Source organism: Ornithorhynchus anatinus, chromosome 1 (genome assembly GCF_004115215.2).
Source record: "Ornithorhynchus anatinus isolate Pmale09 chromosome 1, mOrnAna1.pri.v4, whole genome shotgun sequence".
NCBI lineage: Eukaryota > Metazoa > Chordata > Mammalia > Monotremata > Ornithorhynchidae > Ornithorhynchus > Ornithorhynchus anatinus.
Genome location: NC_041728.1, coordinates 128,769,697 through 128,790,996, shown reverse-complemented (window position 1 = coordinate 128,790,996; position 21,300 = coordinate 128,769,697). Strand labels below are relative to the sequence as shown.

At 44.1% G+C, this 21,300-nt stretch overlaps 1 protein-coding gene across 5 annotated transcripts in view; it reads left to right on the top strand.

The window, feature by feature from the left end:
* Positions 1-21,300, top strand: part of DGKD (diacylglycerol kinase delta) — a 140,039-nt gene that overhangs the window by 47,227 nt on the left and 71,512 nt on the right. For 4 of the 5 annotated variants that reach the window (XM_039912852.1, XM_029065293.2, XM_039912853.1 and 1 more), the window contains exon 3: positions 1,848-1,928. In XM_039912852.1, coding sequence (XP_039768786.1) covers positions 1,848-1,928 — 81 coding nt within the window. Of the gene's footprint in view, positions 1-1,847; positions 1,929-13,678; positions 14,086-21,300 lie in introns of those variants that run through there. The other variant, XM_029065322.2, reaches the window with a different exon arrangement.

Genomic DNA, 21,300 nt, shown 5'->3' with positions numbered 1-21,300 from the left:
AGAGAGATGAGAACAAGGCCCAGTGAATATATTGGCTTGAATAGAGCCAAGTGGGTGAGCCAGAGTGTAGTGGAAGAGGAGCCAGGCTATGCGTCCAACTAGATTTGGACGCTAGCGTTTAGTACAATGCTTAACAAGTGCCATCATTATTAGAGGAGAGCAAGATGATTGAGTGCCTTCAGACCAATGGTCAGAAGTAGCTTCTTGCTGAGAGGAATGGGGAGACATGACGTTTCAGAAAAAATGAACAGCCGAGTGAAGTCTGGACTGCAGAGGGGAGAAACTGGAGGTAGGATGGTAGGCCTCCTCCATGAAAGAGGCTGATGCAATAGCCAAATAGCCGTAGGACAATACTTCCACCAGTGTGGAACCAGTTTGGTTGGAGAGGAAGGGTGATTTTAGAGGTTATGAAGAAAGTTTTGGAAAGTGCTGTATGCAAGCTTAAGGAAAACTGTGATGGGACAGAGTTTGCATCCATAAAGACATCTGGAAGTTAGTGAACAGGAAGTTTGTAGTTCAAGTTCTCTTCTGCCGAGGAGGAAGTTTTCAGTGGTGTTTCAGTTTGTAGGGGTTCTCACAGGCCACAATTTGGTGTTTATAAACCTTTTTCCTCAGGATCATCTGCCTTCCTGCTGGGCGAGTAGGAATCTATGTGCAATTCCTAATTGTCAGTCTACCCAACTATTATTATTATTATCATTATTGTGTATTTGTTAAGTGCTTATTAAGTGCCAGGCACTATATTAAGCTTTGGGGTAGATAGAAGCAATGAGGTTGAACACAGTCCATGTCCCTGATGGGGCTCACAGTCTTAATTCCCCTTTTACAGATAGTTGAGGCACAGAGAAGTGAAGTAACTTGCTGAAGGTCACACAGCAGAAGAGTGGCAGAGCTGGGATTAGAACCTGGGCCTTTCTGACTTCCAAGCCCATGCTCTATCCGCTAGGTCATGCTGCTTCTCATTATCTCATTGTGCTCCTTCTCATTACCACGCTCATTATCACCCTCATTACCTAGCAGCATGGCCTAGTTGCAAGAGCACGGGCTTGGGAGTCAGAGGATGTGGGTTCTAATCCTGGTTCCACCCCCTGTCTGCTGTGTGACCTTGAGCAAGTCATTTCACTTCTCTGTGCCTCAGTTACCTCATCTGTAAAATGGGGATTAAGACTGTGAGCCCCACGTGGGTCAACCTGATTACCTCCTATCTACCCCAGCTCTTAGAACAGTGCTTGTCACGTAGTTAGCGCTTAGCAACTACCGTAATTAGTATTATCCCTATTGCAAGTAAGCACTGAGCCACAGCCACAGGGTAGTTCCTTGTTCAGAATGTCACAGTGATGGATGGACACTTCTTATGAATTCCCTTTATTCAGCATTGTTAGTGGCCTGCTGACATGGAAACTGCCGTCTGGCTTGGCCGAGCATCTATTTGCTGAAGGAATGCCACGACTTGTCATGGCTCTCGAAGCTAGCTCCCTCAGAGGACAAATTGGGTCTTGTCCTAAAAAAAGAGCAACAGCGAAGGGGACAAAATGTAGAAATATGACTTGAATCTTTGGAACCAGGAATACAGGATCTTCAACTATCATTCACTGCCAAATAAAGAAGGAAGAGGAAAAAGGGAAAGGTCAACAGTCCTTGTAAGGCATTGAGCGTAGTTCTAGAAATTAAAATTCATAACCTCGTCAGTGATTCTTTAGCACAGGGGCTTTAATTCCTGGGGTGATGGGTGTTAATGTAAATTGGGGTTTTTTTTCTGTGAAGGACTGAATCAAGCCCAGTTTGTGGTTGGGAAATTCACAAGCCGGACTTTGCTTCTGATACTTTGTTGTTTTTTTTCTTTCCAGTCTATCATTTTTGATGAGGTGGATCTGACTGATGCTAGTGTGGCCGAATCCAGCACCAAAAATGTTAATAACAGCTTCACGGTATGTTTTATTTTGTAGGACTCCTTCCTTATCTTTTTCCCAGGAGCGAAGCTTTCATTGCCTCTCTGAATGCTATTAGAGGCCGGTTCAGATTTTAGTACTTCTCTTTTGGCTAAAGGCTTAATGGTAATTTTTTTTAAGGCTTGAAAGACAGCTGTGTGCTGTAGGACAGAAGAAGCCAAAGGAGAATCTATGGAGGAGAGATGAGAGCTGTTGAATGTGTGGCAAAGTAGCTGTAATTATCACCTCTAGAGTTTCAATCTCTGAGTATTAAGGGAACTTTCTTTGGATCTTTAATGCCAAAATTTTCTTTAATGAAGCATTAGAATGGGAGTTATATTACCCCACATCTCAAGAAGTTTAAAGCTGTGTTTCTTTGGTAACTATCTCAGCTCCATTAGCCATCTGCATTATGTAGTGTTGCTAATTACTGCATGTGGTGGTAACCTTGTGCCTTAATTGTTGCTGGCATCCTGGAAAATATTATGCCTGAGGGTACAAAAAGGTTTCTGTTTTAAACCACTGTTTTCACTGTCTTGTAACTTTCTGAAAAATATCCTTTCAGGACTGAAACATTTCCTGGTTGGTTGTAGCTTGAAAATAAACAACATTGTACACATATACTGTGTGTGGGGAATTAAAAAAAAATCCTCGGCCTAGCCATTTCAGAGGATTAGTGCAGTTTTGCATTTTATGTAGGCATTGAAAACTCACAAATGATTGGATTTTAGAAATTTAAGCTTGCTAGGTGATGAAGAAAAAAATCCCTTTTTAAAAATTGCAGATAAGCCCATATGGGATTGCTTTTATTTCTGTGTACTAAAAATACTTTTAGGGAGGGTACTACTCGTCATCACATCTCCAGTCACAGAATTTCTGATGGAGTTAATTTTTATGGGAACAGAGAATGGAGACTAGGCAAAGGAAAGGAGACTGTTCATTTTTTAAAACTTTTGCAAAGATTTCAAAGCACTGCTCGGCTCAGTGGAAATTTTCAGTTTGAAACCTATTCATCTGTACGAACATGAGGATTTTATCATCTTCATATGGCAAGTAAAGGCTTTATGAATCTGTAGATGTTTGGTTACAGGGCTTAACATTTCATGCAAAAAATAAATTACCAGGCCCACTGACACTATAAAAAATCCAAGAGGCCACCATAGAAGTCCATAGGCAAACCTCACCCTAAATTTGCATGGACGAAAAAATATTACACCCCTTACTTTCATTTTCTGGACTAACTTGGCTTATAAGATCATTATGGACAGGGAAAGTATCCACTGATTCTGCTGTATTGTACTCTCCCAAGTGCTTACTATGGTGCTCCATACATAGTAAGCGCTCAGTAAATACCATTGATATTATGACTTTTATTAAGCAATTTTGCCATACTGTGCAATCTGGGTCATCACTCTGTAGCAACAAATCCTTGCAAGGATTGGAAATAAGGGGCTCCACTAAGGTGAAACTAGGAGAATCATTCTTTAAATGTAAATGAACGATGTGGAAAATAAATTAATTACATGGTGTCTAAGCTTGCTGTCCAGACTTACTGTTGAATGAGTGACAAGAGAGAACCAATCCATTGAAGGGTCAGTAACATAGAGTGTCTTGATAAATCAAATAAGGACTTCCATAAGACCATGAGACTCCAAGCTAAGGGTCTCTGTCACATCAGTTTTGCCTGTGCCATGTCCTCTGGATATTGATATTCGCCCCAACTCCACAGCACTTATGTTTGTATCTCTAAGTTATATATTATAAATTATTTATTTATAATGTCTTCTGTCTCCCCCTTTAGATCGTAAGCTTATTTTGGGCAGGGAACATGTCTGCTAATTCTTTTACATTCTCCCAAGCACTTAATACTCTGCACATAGTAAGTGGTCAGTAAATATCCTTGATTGATTGAGTGATCGATTGTGCTCTTCACCTGTTTAGACCACAGGGAAACATCGTGGCCTAGTGGAGAGAGCATTGACCTTGGAATCAGAGGACTTGAAGCAGCGTGGCTCAGTGGAAAGAGCACAGGTTTAGAAGTCAGGGGTCATGGGTTCTAATCCTGGCTCCGCTACCTGTCAACTGTGTGACTTTCGGCAAGTCACTTAACTTCTCGGTGCCTTAGTTACCTCATCTGTAAAATGGGGATTAAGACTGTGAGCCTCACATGGGACAAGCTGATTACCCTGTATCTACCTCAGCGTTTAGAATAGTGCTGGGCACATAGTAAGCGCTTAACAAATACCAATATTATTATTATTATTATTATTATGATGATTAATCCCACTTGCCTGCTATGGGACCTTGGGCAATTCACTTCATTCATTCATTCATTCATTCATTTATTCATTCAATCCTATTTAGTGAATGGTTACTGTGTACAGAGCATTGTAATAGGCACTTGGAAAGTACAATACAGCAATAAAGAGAGACAATCCCTGCTCACAATGGGCTCACAGTGTAGAAGAGGGGAGACAGACATCAGTACAAGTAAACAGGCATCAATATGTCTTTCTCTGAGCCTCCATTGCCTCATCTGTAAAATGGGGACACAGTATCCGGTCTCCCTCTTACTTGGGCTGTGAGCCCAATGTGGGAGAGGGACTCTGTGTCTGACTGGATTAATGTGGATCTCCCCAGTGCTTGACAAGTAGTAAGCACTTAACAAAAACCATAATAATTATTATTATTTTAGAGCAGTTAGATTATGAAACATCTTAACATTTTCTAGCCATTCAAAGCTTTGTTTTCTATTAAAAACTGACCAAAGATCAGCAGGGACTAAAATAAGCTGGATAGAGAATGTGAATATTCAGGTTCTGCTCTCCCAAGTGCTTAGTACAGTGCTCTGCCATAATAATGATAATTAATAATTGTGGTATTTGTTGATCACTTACTGTGTGCCAGGCACCGTACTAAGCGCTGGGATGGATACAAGCTAATCATGTTGGATACAGTCCCTGTCTCACATGGGGCTCACAATTCATTCATTCAATCACATTTATTGAGCGCTTACTGTGTGCGGACCACTGTAATAAATGATTGGAATATACAATTCAGCAACAGATAGAGACAATCCCTGCCCAACAACGGACTCACAGTCTAAAAGGGGGAGATAGACAACAAAACAAAACAAGTAGGCATCGTTAGCATCAAAATAGATAAATAGATATATACACATCATTACTAAAATAGAGTAATAAATAATACATACAAATATGTACAAGTGCTGTGGGGAGGGGAAGGGGTTAGAGCAGAGGGAGGGAGTCAGGGGAATGGGAAGGGGAGGAAGGGCAGAGGGAAAAGGAGGGCTCAGTCTGGGAGGGCCTCCTGGAGGAGGTGAGTTCTCAGTAGGGCTTTGAAGAGGGGAAGAGAGTTAGTTTGGTGGATGTGAGAAAGGAGGGCATTCCAGGTTAGTGGTAGGACGTGGGGCAGGGGATGACGGCGGGACAGGCGAGAATGAGGCACAATGAGGAAGTTAGCAGCAGAGGAGCAGAGTGTACAGGCTGGGCTGTAGAAGGAGAGAAGGGAAGTGAGGTAGAAGGGGGCCTGTTGATGGAGAGCTTTGAAGCCAAGAGTGAGGAGTTTTTGTTTCATGCAAAGGTTGATAGGCAACCACGGGAGGTTTTTGAGGAGGGGAGTGACATGCCCAGAGCGTTTGTGTAGAACGATAATCCGGGCAGCGGAGTGAAGTATAGACTGAAACGGGGAGAGACAGGAAGATGGAATATCAGAGAGGAGGCTGACGCAATAATCCTGTCGGGATACTATGCGGGATTGTACCAGCAAGGTAGCAGTTTGGATGGAGAGGAGAGGGTGAATCTTGGCGATGTTGTGAAGGTGAGACCGGCAGGTTTTGGTGACAGATTGGACGTGTGGGGTGAAAGAGAGAGCAGAGTCCAGGATGACACCAAGGTTGCAGGCTCATGAGATGGGAAGGATGGTAGTGCCATAAACAGTGATGGGAAGGTCTGGGAGAGGACAGGGTTTGGGAGGGAAGATAAGGAGCTCAGTCTTGGACATGTTGAGCTTTAGGTGGCGGGCAGACATCCAGGTGGAGACGTCCTGAAGGCAGGAGGAGATAAGAGCCTGGAGGGAGGAAGAGAAAACAGGGGAGGAGATGTAGATTTGGGTGTCATCTGCGTAGAGATGATAGTTGAAGCCATGGGAGCGAATGAGTTCACCAAGGGAGGGAGCATAGATGGAGAACAGAAGGGGACCAAGAACTGACCCCTGAGGAACCCTTACAGTTAGGGGATGGGAGGGGATTCTTAATCCCCATTTTACAGATGAGGTAATTGAGGCATAGAGAAGTTAAGTGGTGTGGCCAAAGTCACACACAGCAGGCAAGTGGCAAAGCTGGGATTACAACCCAGGTCTTTTTGACTCCTGGGCCCGTACTCTATCCACTAGGCCACAGTGTTTCTCTTCAGACAATAAGCGCTCAGTAAATGCCATTGATGATGATGATAATGAGATATAATTTAAAACAGTTCTGCCATGGGCTCTGGTGATAATCTGCTACAGTTGTTTCTTCTTCAGTAGATGCTTTAGGTCACTGTAGCGCAAGGAACTCACATCTGGTTGGTAAACCGTGTCCAAGAGGATTGGTCATGCTTTCCTGAGTGTCCTGATGGTGTGTGTCTGTTTCTTAGTGCCTTGGGTAGTTGAAACCTCTGGGTGCATATGTGACTGAAGGTACTAGTTCCCCACTTCCTTTCTAGTTGCATTGGCTGGAGTTGGGAACTGGAGTTGGGAGTGGCAGAGGGCATATTGGTTGTGGTTTTGTTTTTTTTAACTGAACCACCACATCCTGATTGTTGCCTGGCAGCAGCTTCATCTGTCTACTTGACAGTGTCAAACTGTTTTGATAGAACTTTGGTGTTTCCTTGAAAAGCTTCCTCCTTCTCTCTCCTCACCATCTGAAGCCCCTACTCACAAAACTTGCTTCTCTCAAACCTGCTTCCTGGCCTTCCCTTTGACTTTTCCTCTTCCAACCCCTCGCTCATGTCATTCCCAGGTCCTGGAACTTCCTTCTCCTGCTCATCTGCCACACCTCAGCCATCTCCACCTCAGCCCTCCCCACTCAGTCCTCTCCACCTCGGCCATCCCCACAGTCAAAACCCTCCAAAAATCCCCCCTCTACTTTCCTCATCTAATTCTCAGTACCCTGATTCTTATCAACACTTCACCTTCCACTTAATAATAATAATAATGTTGGTATTTGTAAAGCGTTTACTATATGCAGAGCAGTGTTCTAAGCGCTGGGGTAGATACAGGGTAATCAGGATGTCCCACGTGGGACTCACACTCTTAATCCCCATTTTAAAGATGAGGGAACTGAGGCACAGAGAAGTTAAGTGACTTGCCCACAGTCACACAGCTGACTGGTGATGAAGCTGGAATTTGAACCCATGACCTCTGACTCTCAAGCCATTGCTCTTTCCACTGAGCCATGCTGCTTCTCTAACACTTACACATTCATGCTTATTTGTGCCCACCCTCAGCGCTTGTGAATATACGTATGCATATTCAGTGTTTCTGTACCTTTCTCCTCTATTAAAATATAAGCTTCTCATAGGCAGAGAACTTTCCTTAGCTTCTCTTATATCTTCAGAGCTCAATAGGCCCTCAATAAGTGCCATGAATAATAATCATAATCTTAATAAAATTATAGGAAGAGCAGTATGGCGAAATGGATAGAGCACAGGCCTGCGAGTCAGAAGGTCGAGGGTTCTAGTTCTGGTTCAGACTCTGCCACTTGTCTGCTGTGTGACCTTGGGCAAGTCACTTCTCTTGGCTTCATTTATCTCATCTGAAAAATTGGGATTAAGGCTATTAGCCTCATGTGGGACAGGAACTGTGTCCTACCCTTGTATCCACCCCAGTGCTTAGTACAGTGTCTGGCAGAAAGCGCTTAACAAATACCACAATTATTATTACTATTATAATTATGCACATACTATGTACCAAACATTCTTCTAAGCTCTGGGGTAGAGAGGGGATAATCAGGTCTCACCCATATGGGCTAACAGTCTAGGGGCCTGGTGGAGAGCAGATAATGAAACCTCATTTTACAGATGAGGAAGCTGAGGCACAGAGAAGTTCTGAGTTACGCAGGATCCCACAGGAGGCAAGTGGCCAAGTCGGGATGAGAACCCAGGTTCTCTGATTCCCAGGCCCTGCTCTTTCCACTAAGCCACCCTTCATTAGGAAGAGGAGGCAGAGGAGCATTTATTGAGTATCCTCTTGGTGTTGCACAGTGTACGAGGCACTTACAATAATTATGGTATTTGTTAAGTCACTACTTGTCAAGCACTGTTCTAAACAGTGGGTTAGGGGCAAATTAATCAGGTCAGACACAATCTTTGTCCCTCATGGGGCTCACAGTCTAAAGGACAGGGAGAACCGGTATTGAATCCCTATTTCACATATGAGGAAATGGAGGCACAGAGAAGTTAAGTGACTTGCCTAGAAATCACACAGCAGGCAAGTGGCAGAGCTGGGATTAGAACCCAGGTCCTCTGATGCCCAGGAGCATGTTCTTTCCACTATGCCATGTTGCTTCGGGAAATACTACTATTTCTATTTCTCATGTGGTTTTTTTAATCAGGTCAGACATAATCTCTCTCCCTCATGGAGCTCACAGTCTAAAGGAGAGGGAGAACCAGTATTGAATCCCCATTTCACATATGAGGAAATGGAGGCACAGAGAAGTTAAGTGATTTACCTGGAAATCACACAGCAGGCAAGTGGCAGAGCTGGGATTAGAACCCAGGTCCTCTGATGCCCAGGAACATGCTCTTTCCACTATGCCAGATTGCTTCGGGAAATACTATTTCTATTTCTCATATGGCTTTCAATTGCCCTCCTCTCACTTCATCATACAACCATCAGATTGGTGTGCAATAAAAAAAATGTAAACATTAAAATGTATTTAATGTTACACTACATCAAATGGCAGAATAAAAACTCTAACAGTAAATCCACAGGTAACAAAGTCAGCTCAGCTCTAACGCAAATTTAAAAAAAGATTTGTTTCCTTCCCTGGCTCCCTCTGGTATGTTGTGTTTTTATTTGGCCATCGTCTGCCCTTTTCAGGAAATTCTGTACATATAGCATTTATTGTTTTAGCCCAGTAATGGAGCCACCTGAGTATTGTTCCGGTTTGGCAATTAAGTGGTACTGTTGTACTCTCCAAGTTTTTGACAGTGACATTTTCATCAGCAAGTACATTATCCCTGTTGGTGGGTGTTCTTGATTTTAGTAATAAGGAATTCACTAATCTAGTGAGGCAATTTTCATCTTTCTTTAGACAACTTTGCTTGACAGGGAGAGGAAGAAACATCCCAATGACTCACCTAAGAAGTAGGTTGATGGATGCTACCTTTATGTCCCAGGTATGGGCAACTAAAATTCCAAGATTTCAAGAAAGCGCAGAGTGAGTCAGGAGCAGAGATGGATTTAAGCTGTAGTCAAATCTTATACCTTTCCTTTGCTATCAAATGAAGTGTCAGCAACCCCCTCCTAGTCTCTGTACTAGATGCCAGGGCTTGTTGGTCATTGTCTTTGGGACTTTGCTTCTCTCTCCAGTTCTCCTACACCTCTCCTTAGGTGGCAGAGGCACTTTGGCCCTTATAGAACTAGGAAGCAGTCAGGAGCACTGGAGGCAGAAATAATAATAATAATTTTGGTATTTGTTAAGTGCTTACTATGTATCAATCACTGTTCTAAGTGCCGAGGTAGATACAGTATGATCAGATCCCATTTGGGGCTCACAGTCTAAGCAGGAGGAAGAACAGCAATTGAATCCCTGCTTCGCGGATGAGGGATCTGAGGCACAGGGAAGTTAAGTGGCGGAGATGGGATTAGATTCCAGATCCTCTAACACCCAGGCGGGAGAACAGGTGTTTTGCCCCCATTTTACAGTTGAGGTAATGAGGCACAGAGCAGCTAAATAACTTTCTCAAGGTCACACAGCAAGCTAGTGGCAGACCGAGGATTAGAAATCAGGCTCTCTGACTCCCAGGCCATGCTGCTTCGGAATCCTTGCAAAATCTATGCTAGACCTTATTGCCATTTGATTCTTCAATCTCTTCTTTACCCAATGGTCTTTCTGAATTGTTGTGCCATACCTTTTTTCATTCAGTTTTTTGACTCCATCCTACTGCCCTAAATTTCAAGTGTATAGTCTTTGTGAGAAGGGAACAAGGAGTAACGTCCCTAGTTTATGAATGAAGAGACAAAGCAGCAAGGTTATAAAAGAATCAGCAAGATTGTACAGTGAGCCACATTTAGGACTCAGCTGTCCTGTGCCTCCCCCACAACCCCAGTTTGGCAAAGTTTCAGATTAACAGATGCAATCTAGCGTCTTCTGAAGTTCACTGAGACAAGTTATCAGTCTTATTTAAGATAGGACTTATCAGCAACCATCTTTACAGGACGGTAGGTAGCATAAGTGGAAAGAGCCCGAGCTTGGGAGTCCGAGGTCATGGGTTTGACTCCCGGCTCTGCCACTTGTCAGCTGTGTGACTGTGGGAAAGTCACTTAACTTCTGTGTGCCTCAGTTACCTCATCTGTAAAATGGGGATTAACTGTGAGCCTCATGTGGGTCAACCTGATTACCCTGTATCTACCCCAGCGCTTAGTGCTCTGCACATAGTGAGTGCTTAACAAATGCCAACATTATTATTATTATAAAGACAGTATCAATAGTAAAAGAGTCTTAACAACATCAGTTGTTTTCCCCTAAAATTACTTCAGAACATTCCTTTGATTGTACAGGGTTGTCCTCTCTGGGTAACATCTCAAACTAATCAGTGTTTACTATTCGAGCTTCCGTGTACTTCATATTGATCTACATTTGCCCATTTATACACCAATAAACACAGGCATTCACAGGTGTACACCGCACACACATACTCCTCTCGTTCTCTGAATCTCACTCCTTCCCCTTACCCACCTCCACTCTCCCATTGCAAAGAAAGAATTTGGTCTCGTCCTGTTGGAGACCGATTCCACCCTGTGGAAGTTGTCTGGCCTCCATCAGCTGTTGAGCCCCAGCGCTGGGTAGTAAATTGCATTTATAATCAGCAGTTGCCTTTGTCCAGGAGAGGGTGCCGCAGGCCCCGAAATAGGCCACCCTTTCCAAGTCTGAAAACCGGTGAATTATCTCCATTACCTCTCCTCAGGGTGGCCCAACTTTAGCTTTTGAGTTGGGTTCCCAGTCTGAAACTTCCCTTTTTGGACATGAATGATAGTCGTCCAGTTTGCCCTCCTCAGGTTCACTTTTCAGTGCTTTCGATTTGAGGGGCCTCCAGAAGTCCTGAGGTTCTCTGGAGCGGAGGAAGCCGAAGTGTCTACCTTGCGAAGCTGGAGAATAGAATGAGAAAAGGAGGAATGGGAGGTAAGAAAAAGGCAGTGAGTTGTTCTGATTCAGGTAAGGGGAAGAGTGGAAAAAAGATACCCAAGAATGGGAAGAAGAGTGAGGAAAGAAGTAAAAACAAGAAAGAAAAGAGAAAGGTGAAACTAAAGGCTGTGTAACAGTTCTATTATCCATCTGAATTGTTTACTTAAATTAAAGACAGCTGACAGTTTTAAAGAAAAGACATGGGTAAAATTTATTTTAAGTATTTTATTTTAGTCCTGGGAAACAAGAGGGTAAACCATGCAGTGCAGGAAGGCTAAAAAAGAATGTTCAGGATTGAAGCACCACATAAAAACAAAATGCTTGTAAATGGATATGGATTAGAATAGGTGGTCAGAAGAGATTTGACGATTAGGATTGCTTTTAAGTTCCCACATATTTTCCATAGTTTCATGTTCATGAGGGGAACTTAATAAGCATCCTTTTATTATGAGAAGCAGCGTGGCCTAGTGGAGAGCTCGGGCCTGGGATTCAGAAGGACCTGGGTTCTAATGCCTTATCTGCCACTGACTTGCTGTGTGACCTTGGGCAAGTCACTTAACTTCTCTGTGCCTCAATTTCCTAAACTGTAAAATGGGGTTTTAATACCTGTTCTCCCTCTTACTTAGACTGTGAGCCCCATGTGTTTGACATAATTAATTTGTACCTACCCCAGCACTTAGAACCATGTTTGACACATAGTAAGTGCTTAAATAAATGCCATTAAACAAACAAATTATCATATAATGTTGAAAATTCCCTAAAATCAGGGAACAGAGGTTTTTTACTTACCTATTTATTTTAAATGGTATTTGTTAAGCTCTTAGTATGTTCCAGATACTGTGCTAAGCACTGGGGTAGACAAGCTAATCAAGTTGGATACACTAATAATAACAACAATAATTGTGGTGTTTGTTGAGCACTTACTATGTGTCAGGCACAGTAGTAAGCGCTGGGATGGATACAAGCAAATTGGGTTGGACAAAGTCCCTGTCCCAGATGGAGGTCACGCTCTTAAAACCTATTTGATAGATGAGGTACAGAGAAGTGAAGGGACTTACCCAAGGTCACACAACATAGAAGTGACAGAGCTGGAAGTAGAACCCAGATCCTTCTGACTCCAAGGCCTGTCCTCTATCCACTAGGCCACACTGTGGAGATTCTGGAGGTTGCAGAGAGAGCCTTATGGCACGTAAACAAAAGAGCAAGTTTCAAATCAGAAAAATACCGTTCAGCCGCCTAGTCATTCGGCAAGACTCCATTTTGTAATCACCATGTGTCTTGTACAGATCATTAGCTTGTTTCAAGGGATGTCAAAACATTTGAGAAGTTGCCATGAAAGTAAACAGATCAGATTTCTGGAATGAAGTAGAATCACCTTTAAGAGAAAGGTGCTTACAGGTTTAAACACAAGGCTCTCAGTGGGAGAAAGTGGGTGGACATGATCTCATGGCCTTTTTACGACAGGCTCTCATACTGGAAGAGAATTGAAATAAGAAGTGCCCATTAGAAAGTGTAGCAAGAAAGGATTAGATGAAATTTCTTTGAACTATTAGACTGAAGAATGATGACAGTTCGGGAACTGAGAGCAAACATTTTAGGTAAAGCCATAGATGAGCTTTCAGAATGTAATTGGATACAAGCAAATAAGGCTTACTTGGGCTGGGAGCCCCATGTGGACAAGGACTGTGTCTGTCCTGATTGGTTTGTATCTATCTACCCCAGCGCTTAGAACGGTGATTGACTCATAGTGATTGCTTAACAAATACTGTTTTTTTGTTTGGTTTGGTTTTTTTTTTTAATGAATCCAATGTAAAGCATAGAATGAATTCAGGGTCTGTTTGGGGTGGCAGGAAAAATAATCTTAATCCACCAATTCTGGGTTTTAATGTCATTTCCAGCTGAAACCCAGTAACACAAAGCCAGCATGTCTTGTAGAATCGCATAGGATGAGAATTTGGCCTGGAATTTTCCAGATGTTTTCAATAGAAATTTGTCTGTGGAAGCAGTCTGAACTGTCATTTGTCTCTGACTCCAATGAGTGACCTTTACCCAGATTTCAACATTAGTTTCCCCCCCTCTTGGTTTTTTCCTAATTTCACAGAAGAGAGTTCTCAGTCCATCTGCTCCGAACAGTTATTGAGAGTCGGGAGGCTAGGATCGCCTGATCCCCTGGTACCGATGACCCTACTCCCATATTAGCCAAGTGGGACAACTGCTCCCTGGATTAAGCAGAGTGGCCGGGCAAAGCCATAATCCCAACCCATCCCCTATGGTTGCCAAGTTTGAGTTCTGGAAGGGGTGGAGCTTGTTCTCCTGGATCTGGAGCTTCTCCATGAACCCTTGTGAGCTCGGAAGTGCCTCTGCTCTGCCACAGACAGGAAGCCACATGTTGTTCCAGCCAGAGCCTGCCCCCTGACTTCACTGCCAGGAGTAACGAGTCCATCCCGATTCCTTCTAAAGCAGACTGTTAATCAGCCCCTTGGAGACTGAGTAGAGCAAGACCCAGAGATCAGCTGCTGCAGAGGGGACGTTATCCAGTTATTCCATGCTTCATAATCTGCCCATTTTCCCTCCTCCTGAATTGGTGAAAGCAGGTGGTTTGGATTCTGTAATCGGGAGGAGGTTTTAATGTGGAAGTGCAAGTTTTTAGCCAAGACGGTTGGATTGTGTTGGCTGTTCTGAGCGGTGCCGTAGGCAAAACCTGCTCCTGAGTCACAGGCCATCAGGAGTCGAGGATACCTGGAGGAAGTAAGTTTCTGACTCTTCGGTTTTAAAGCAGGTTGAAAGTGATAGAAATTTATAAGGTGCCGATTTTTTCCTTTAGACTGGCCGGTGAGTGGTTGGGAAAATAGGAGATTTAGAACTTACCAAACTGGGGTTGTTACCTGAACCATATGTCTCTGAAGATGTTTGCTCTGGTGACCTAATATGGATCCCCTTTTAAAAAAAAATTTGGTTTTTTGGGAAATGTTATTTTATTAGGCTGTTAATCCTATTTCTGTTATTCACGTAAGCTTGTGTAAGCTGGGAATGTGTCTGCCGACTCTGTTGCACTGTACTGTCCCAAGCGTTTAGTAAAGTGCTGGGCACAGAGTAAGCATTCAAATACCACTGATTGATTCCTCTGTTTCAAAAGCAGAATGAGGGGTGGGGCAGGAGGAGTGGGTGGTAGCTGAGTGTTTATAGAAAATAGTACCATTTCCACATTTCTTCTTGGCATGAAGGGAAAGGGGTGATCCGCATTGAGATTGTTGGAACCTGAGAATATTTCCACTGCTTTTCAGTGGGGAAGAGGAGGAGGGGAGCTTGGAAAGAGGTTGGTTTGACCATTTTTCTCTAGTTGGTCTCTACAAGCGTTCTGATTTTGCCATTCCCATGCCCCTTCTCTTTAAGACACTCTTCCACTTCCCTGGACCGCGATTTGGAAAAAGTCGCAGTCCATGCTTTCTTGAACGGCTCTTCTCCTTTGTCTCAAGCTGACCTGGTGGGGGAGAGTACTTAGAGGAGCAGCATTTATTCTTCCTTGGGAGAAGCTTCAAAATAAATTGAGAGAGTGCTTAGAGTTATACCATGTTGTTTGTTGATTTAGTAGATCCTCCTCTGTTAGGTGCTCTCCCAGATTGCCAGATCAAGGTTATTTGGGCTGATTTAAAATGTCAACTCTTGAGGAGAAACATGTGACCGGTTATTATCAGGAGGAGGAATACAGGAGCTTTTGTTGCTGATTTTCTGCAGGAAGTCAGTTTCAGCCCTGGAGACTGGGGCCTGATGTGGATGTGTCCGGATGGAGCTAGTGAGAATTCCATGTGCTCCGCAGTTCCCTGGAAGACTCCCCAGATGCTTGTCAGGACCCTCTGCTGGATCTTCTCTGTGTTGACAGGGTTTTAGAAGCACAATTTGAGGGGTCCTAAGACCCCTTTTACACCCCCTTTGTTCACAAGTAAGGGTAATAGGGAGAGTGCGTCGGGGAATAATTAAATTCTGTAGAATGGGAGAAATCATTAATGCTTTGAGCCCTTCTTTTTCCAAAACAGAAGAGCCTCTATTCTTTAGGCCCCTGTCCAAGGACAGACTAGTCTCACTGAGGAGAAAGACAGATTTCTTTCCCCGATCTTATTTCCCCTCCCACTCCTCCTTCCCTTCTCCCCAACGCACCCCACCCTCGTTCTTTTGGACTTAGACGTAATCAAAGAGTATTTGGATCTTTAGGGTGGAGGCAAGCTCTCACTTCTCTTTTTCCTCTGACATAGTTATCGTCGTCAAACAGTTCTGTGTGGCTGTTGAGGTTTTTATGTTCTTTTTTTAAACGGTAGAACTGTTTTTAGTCACTTCCCAGGGCCACCTCCTCTTGAAATGCAGCAGAGTATGCTTGCTGCCGAAGAAAGTGCCACTCCAGGCAAAATTGCCTGTTTTTCCTGCCTGAGGCCTCAGGCCACAACCTACACATTAAGCCTGGACTCTCCCTTTTCCCTCTATGTAGCACTGTTTTCCAAATTCTGCGGTAATTTGCACACAGACCCTCACTTAAATTCTTCTCCTGGCAACTAACTTACAGGCAGGCCCTTGGTAAACAGACCCGCTGACTCAGTGTTCGCCAATGAAAATAGTGTCTCTTTTTAAAAATCCGTTTCCTGTTCAGGATTCCAGGACTTTAAACCCAGCCTGTTGCTGGAACTAGTTCTATTATCCTTTGCACACGTGATAGACTGAAGTCGTAGAGGAAGCCATTAGAGTCTTTGGCAGAGGAAGGAGCCTAATAATTCCTGCACAGCTGAGAAATCTTTACTAGCAGGAATTAGTGGTGGAAGAGAGGAGGTTTTATTCCAGGTGACAAAGTGAAACTGTCCTGGAGGCTTTAGAAATCACTGGGGAAAGAACAGAAAACAGGATGAAGATAATATCCACTAGTGTGATGATTGGGTCCTAGAATTAGCACCTGCACCGTCTCTCAAGGTTGTTGCTTGTAGAAGAAGCTTTTCATAGTAGTTGTGTTTGCTGTTTAGTAACTGGTCTCAGTAGGAGCAGAACGATTCCAATTTCATGAAACATCCCATTCCCCATCCCCTTTAATTCCTCCGCTTACACCCCCCTCTCCTTGCCCCCTCCTTCCCTCCACACACACATACCCTACCTGTCTAGCATACAGGCAGTCTGACCCAACCCTCACTCCACACCCTCTTCATTTATAGAGTTAGGAGAGAAGGAAGATGAAGGGGCCTGCTTCCTTTTTCACAATATTTGTGATCTTGAGGAAGGAACCCGAGCCTGGAAGTCAGGAGACCCAGGTTTTTTTATTTTAGTATTTTTTTATGGTATTTGTTAAATGCTTACTATGTGCCAGGCACTGTACTAACCGCTGTGGTAGATACAAGATAATCAGGTTGGACACAGACCCTTTCCCACACAGGGTTCACAATCTTAATCCCCATTTTACAGATGAGGGAACTGAGGCACAGAGAAGTGAAGTGACTTGGTCATACAGCAGACAAGTGGAGGAGCTGGGATTAGAACCCAGGTCCTCTCACTCTCAGGCCCTTGCTCTCTCCACTAGCATATGCTACTTTTCAATCAAGGGTTTTAATCCAGCATGGTATAGTGGACAGAGCATGGGCCTAGGAGTCAGAATTCTAGTCATGGGATAATAGGTTCTATTTCCGGCTCCACCACTTTTCTGCTGGGTGACCTTGGACAAGTCACTTCACTTTTCTGTGCCTCAGTTACCTCATCTGTGAAAAATGGGGATTGAAAGTGTGAGCCCAATGTGGGACAGGGACTGTGTCCAATCTGATTAACTTGTATCCGGTCCAGCGCTTAGAACAGTGCCTGGCACATAGCAAGTGCTTAACGAGTACCATTATAATTTTTATAATCCCGGCCGGCCAGTTGCTTACCGTGTGACTTTGGACAAGTCACTTGGAACTTTTTGCTTCAGTGTCCTTATCTGTAAAATGGTGATGAAAAGCCATTTCCCCTACCCCTTAGCCCCATGTAGCGTAGTCTCTAGTGTCTCATCTGATCATATTGTACCTACACACCTCTTAGTGCAGTGCTTGGCACATGGTAAGTGCTTAACAAATACCACAATTATTATTATTCAGCACCCCTCCACCCCCAATTCCTGGCCTGACAGCCCTGGGGGCAGGTTCTTGAGCCTCTGACCACCTGTCTGCTGCTACAGAGCATACTGAGGTGTCCCATAGCAGGTCAGAGAGTTGGGCTGCATTGGCTCAACTGAACCACAGCCATTAGTCTGGTGCTTTGACTGGTGTTTTCCCCAAATTCTGAGGAGGGAATCAGAGGAGAGAATCAGAGGCCTTGTCCTCCCCTCATTTACATTCTGAGAAGTGGACTGGGTGTGAAGCAGAGGGAGTGAGTCTTCCTTGATACCAGAAGCAGGGCATGGGCAGAAACCAAAACAGTGCTCCTTTGGGGCCCTTTAGGCTTCCCCATCTGCTCTTGCCACCTCCCACGAAAATGCTCCTGGTTATAAGAAGAACAGTAATTGTGGTGTTTTGTCAAGTGCTTGCTACGTGCCAGAATGGAAATTGATCCTGAATAATTTACCTCTCTAAATGAAGGTACAGTGTGGGGAGCCCTATTCTAATCAATTCTCTAAGCCTGTTCACTAGAATTTTTATCAAAAAGACATTACCCAGATTATTTCAAATACATATATTCTGCTAGAAAGGAAACCTGGGCACTGTAGCCACACTTTGTAATCAGTCAATCAGTGCTATTTATAGCATTTGTAGTAGCATTTTTTATGGTATTTAAGTGCTTACTATGTACCAGGCACTGTACTAAGTGCTGGGGTAGATACAAGATTGTCAGGTTGGACATAGTCCTTGTCCCACATGGGGCTCACAGTCTTAATCCCCACTTTACAGAGGAGGAAACTGAGACACAGAGAAGTGAAGTGAAGCCCAAGGTCACACAGCAGCCAAGAGGCAGAGCTGGGATTAGAACCAGGTCCTTCTGACTCTCATTCCCCTGCTCTATCCACTAGAATTTGTAGTAACAGTAATAATAATGGTCATTGTTAAGCACTTACTCTGTGTCAAGCACTGCTCTGAGCACTGGAGTGGATACAAGCTAATCAGGTTGGACGTAGTCCCTGCCCCACATGGGACTCACGGTCTTGATCCCCACATTACAGAGGAGGTAACTGAGGCCCAGAACAGTTAAGTGACCTGCCTAAGGTCACACGGCCGACAAGTGGCAGAGCTGGGTTTAGAACCCAGGTCCTCCTTAGCAACTTGAAGGACTGGGACACCCAGCAGAACCCCAAATCGTGATTGGGACAGGTGTCTAGTCCCACCCCACAAAGCTGTGCCCATAACCTCGGTAGCTTATGAGGGTTTCACCATCTTGGAAAAAGATTTAGTTTTCCCCAGGTCTTATGAATTGCAGCTGTTGAAGCAATGTCTGGGATTACTCCTTTACCCTCCCTCTGGGGTTCAAAGATGTAGAGGGGTAGGCCAGAATTTTCCCGTGCTCCTCCTGTACAGAATGAGGCTGGGGCCCTGCTGAATGATTGCTGGACTCACATTAACTCGCAGATGTGGCTAAAGTCGCCACATCCCTTTGTCGTCAATGTATTTTGCCTCCCCACATCCTCACTTTGATTGCACAATTCTGGAAGCCATTAACCAGAATGCTAGTTCGGATTAGAATGGTTTTACAAGCAAACCTGAGGGGGACATAAACTTGTTGCCTTGACCTTCATTTCCTTTAGCCTTCATTTTGAAGGCAGTTTTTTGCCCCATTTTGTGACAGTGTATTTGAGATTTGTTTGGTTGAGCTTGAAAACTTTTTCTTAGAAGCAATTAGTGGCAAGTTTCTGAGGGAAGGGAATGGGCTTTTTGAAGGACCTCCCAGCGGGGAGGAGGGAGCAACTCCCTTCTCCGCTGTCTGAACAACTAGCTGTATCCCTCCACCTGTTAGCCGTCTTTTCCTCTGTTTTCCTACTAGGGAAAAGAGTTGCTAACTGACAGAAAAAGGCTTAGAGTCAGAAGGAATCTGCGCCTGCCTCTACTCATCTTGCTGTCTACCAGCAACAAAAATGCAGTTTGTTTAGGAACAGAACATCCCAAGGCATGTAGGAATGTGACCCCAGGAAGAGACGTGGTCATTTTCCCAGAGAAGGGAGCTTTAATACTGTCCTCATCAGGATTGGGGAACATGAGAGTTAGGGAAATCCGCAATACAGAAAAAGCTGGAGTTAAATTTTATGGGAGGAGGTGCTCTTGTAGAGGATTTTAACCTTTATAAAAGGCTTTTCATTCTGACCCGCTTTGCAGGCCACTTATGCACAAAGCTGCCTTAAAACACTCCTGTGTTTGCAGAGAAATGTGGCAGACTGAGAGGCAAGTGAATTAATACTTGCTGCACATTCTTTCTCCAGGCCTAAACTAAAATAACTAATGGAGTCTATTTTACACTTAGTCAATCATATTGAGCACTCTCTGTGTGCAGAGTACTATGCTAAACACTTGGGGGAGTACAATATAAAAGAGTTGGTAGACATGTTCTCCACTGAACTAAGCATTTAGGAGAGTAAGTACACGGAGTTGATAAGGCACATTCCCGCCCACCACAGTATAGAACATCGGCAGCCCAATTCAGACCATGTATTGCAAGAGATACCAGTGCCATTTGGTGGCACCGTTGGTTTCGGAGCAGCTCTGTATGGGCATGCACTGTTCATCCTGAGTAGTGTAAACACAATATATTGTGGTATTTGTTAAGCACTTACTATGTACCAAGCACTGTACTAAGCACTGAGGTAGATGCAGGATCATAAAGTCTCACATGGGGCTCACAGTCTAAGTAGAAGGGAGAGCAATGTACAAAGAGCTTGTCTCTGTGACTCTCATTCATTCAGTTCATTGTCACATTTATTAAGCGCTTGCTGTGGGCAGAGCACTGTACTAAGTGCTTGGGAAAGTACAACAATAAACAGTGATATTCCCTGCTCACAATGAGCTCACAGTCTAGAGGGGGGGAACAGATATCAATAAAAATAAATAAAATTACAGATATATACATAAGTGCTGTGGACTGGGGCGGGGGGAAGAGCAAAGGGAGCAAGTCAGGGCGACGCAGAAGAAAGTGGGAGATGAGGAAAAGTGGGTCTGAGTCTGGGAAGGCCTCTTGGAGGAGATGTGTGTTCAATAAGGCTTTGAAGGTGGGGAGAGTAATTGGTGGAATTGAGGAGGGAAGGGCGTTCCGGACCAGAGGCAGAACGTGGGCCAGGAGTCGGTGGCTAGACGGGCGAGATCGAGTCACAGTGAGTAGGTTAGCACTAGAATAGTGAAGTGTGCGGGCTAGGTTGTAGAAGGAGAGCAGTGTTTGATACAGAGGTGGATAGGCAACCTCTGGAGATCTTTGAGGAGAGCGATGACGTCTCCTCAGCTTTTTTGTAGAACGATGATCCGGGCAGTGGAATGAAGTATAGACTGGAATGGGGAGAGACAAAACTCACAAGTTGACGTGATTCCACAGTGTGCTTTGTAACCTTCAAACAACGAAAGATAGCTCTGTGCAGGTTGGAACAGAGACGTGCTGGCAAAGTTGAGGGCCGATCAAGGTCTAAAATCTAGGAAATGCGTTTGGCTGGAATTCTAATAGTCGGCAGTTAGACTGATGAAAAAAATCCACTCACTGGGTGTAGCAAATCTGGTTTTCTGCAAGTCCTGAATGAAGGTATTGCCTCTAAATTTGTGTAGAACCCTCCTATAAATAGAAATCCAGCATTCTCCCCTGATTTTTCCAACCTACTGATCGTGCCCAGCGAGGGTCAGTCTGACAGCAGATTGAAAAATGTCACGGAAACAACCCGTGGCTTGTCACTGCTAATATACCTGACTCACTAGCTAACTGATGTTAGGAGGATTTAATTCATGTACTTTGTGTCTCAATTGAACGAGGAAGGAGTAAAAGGGGTGAGTTTGAGGTAATGCT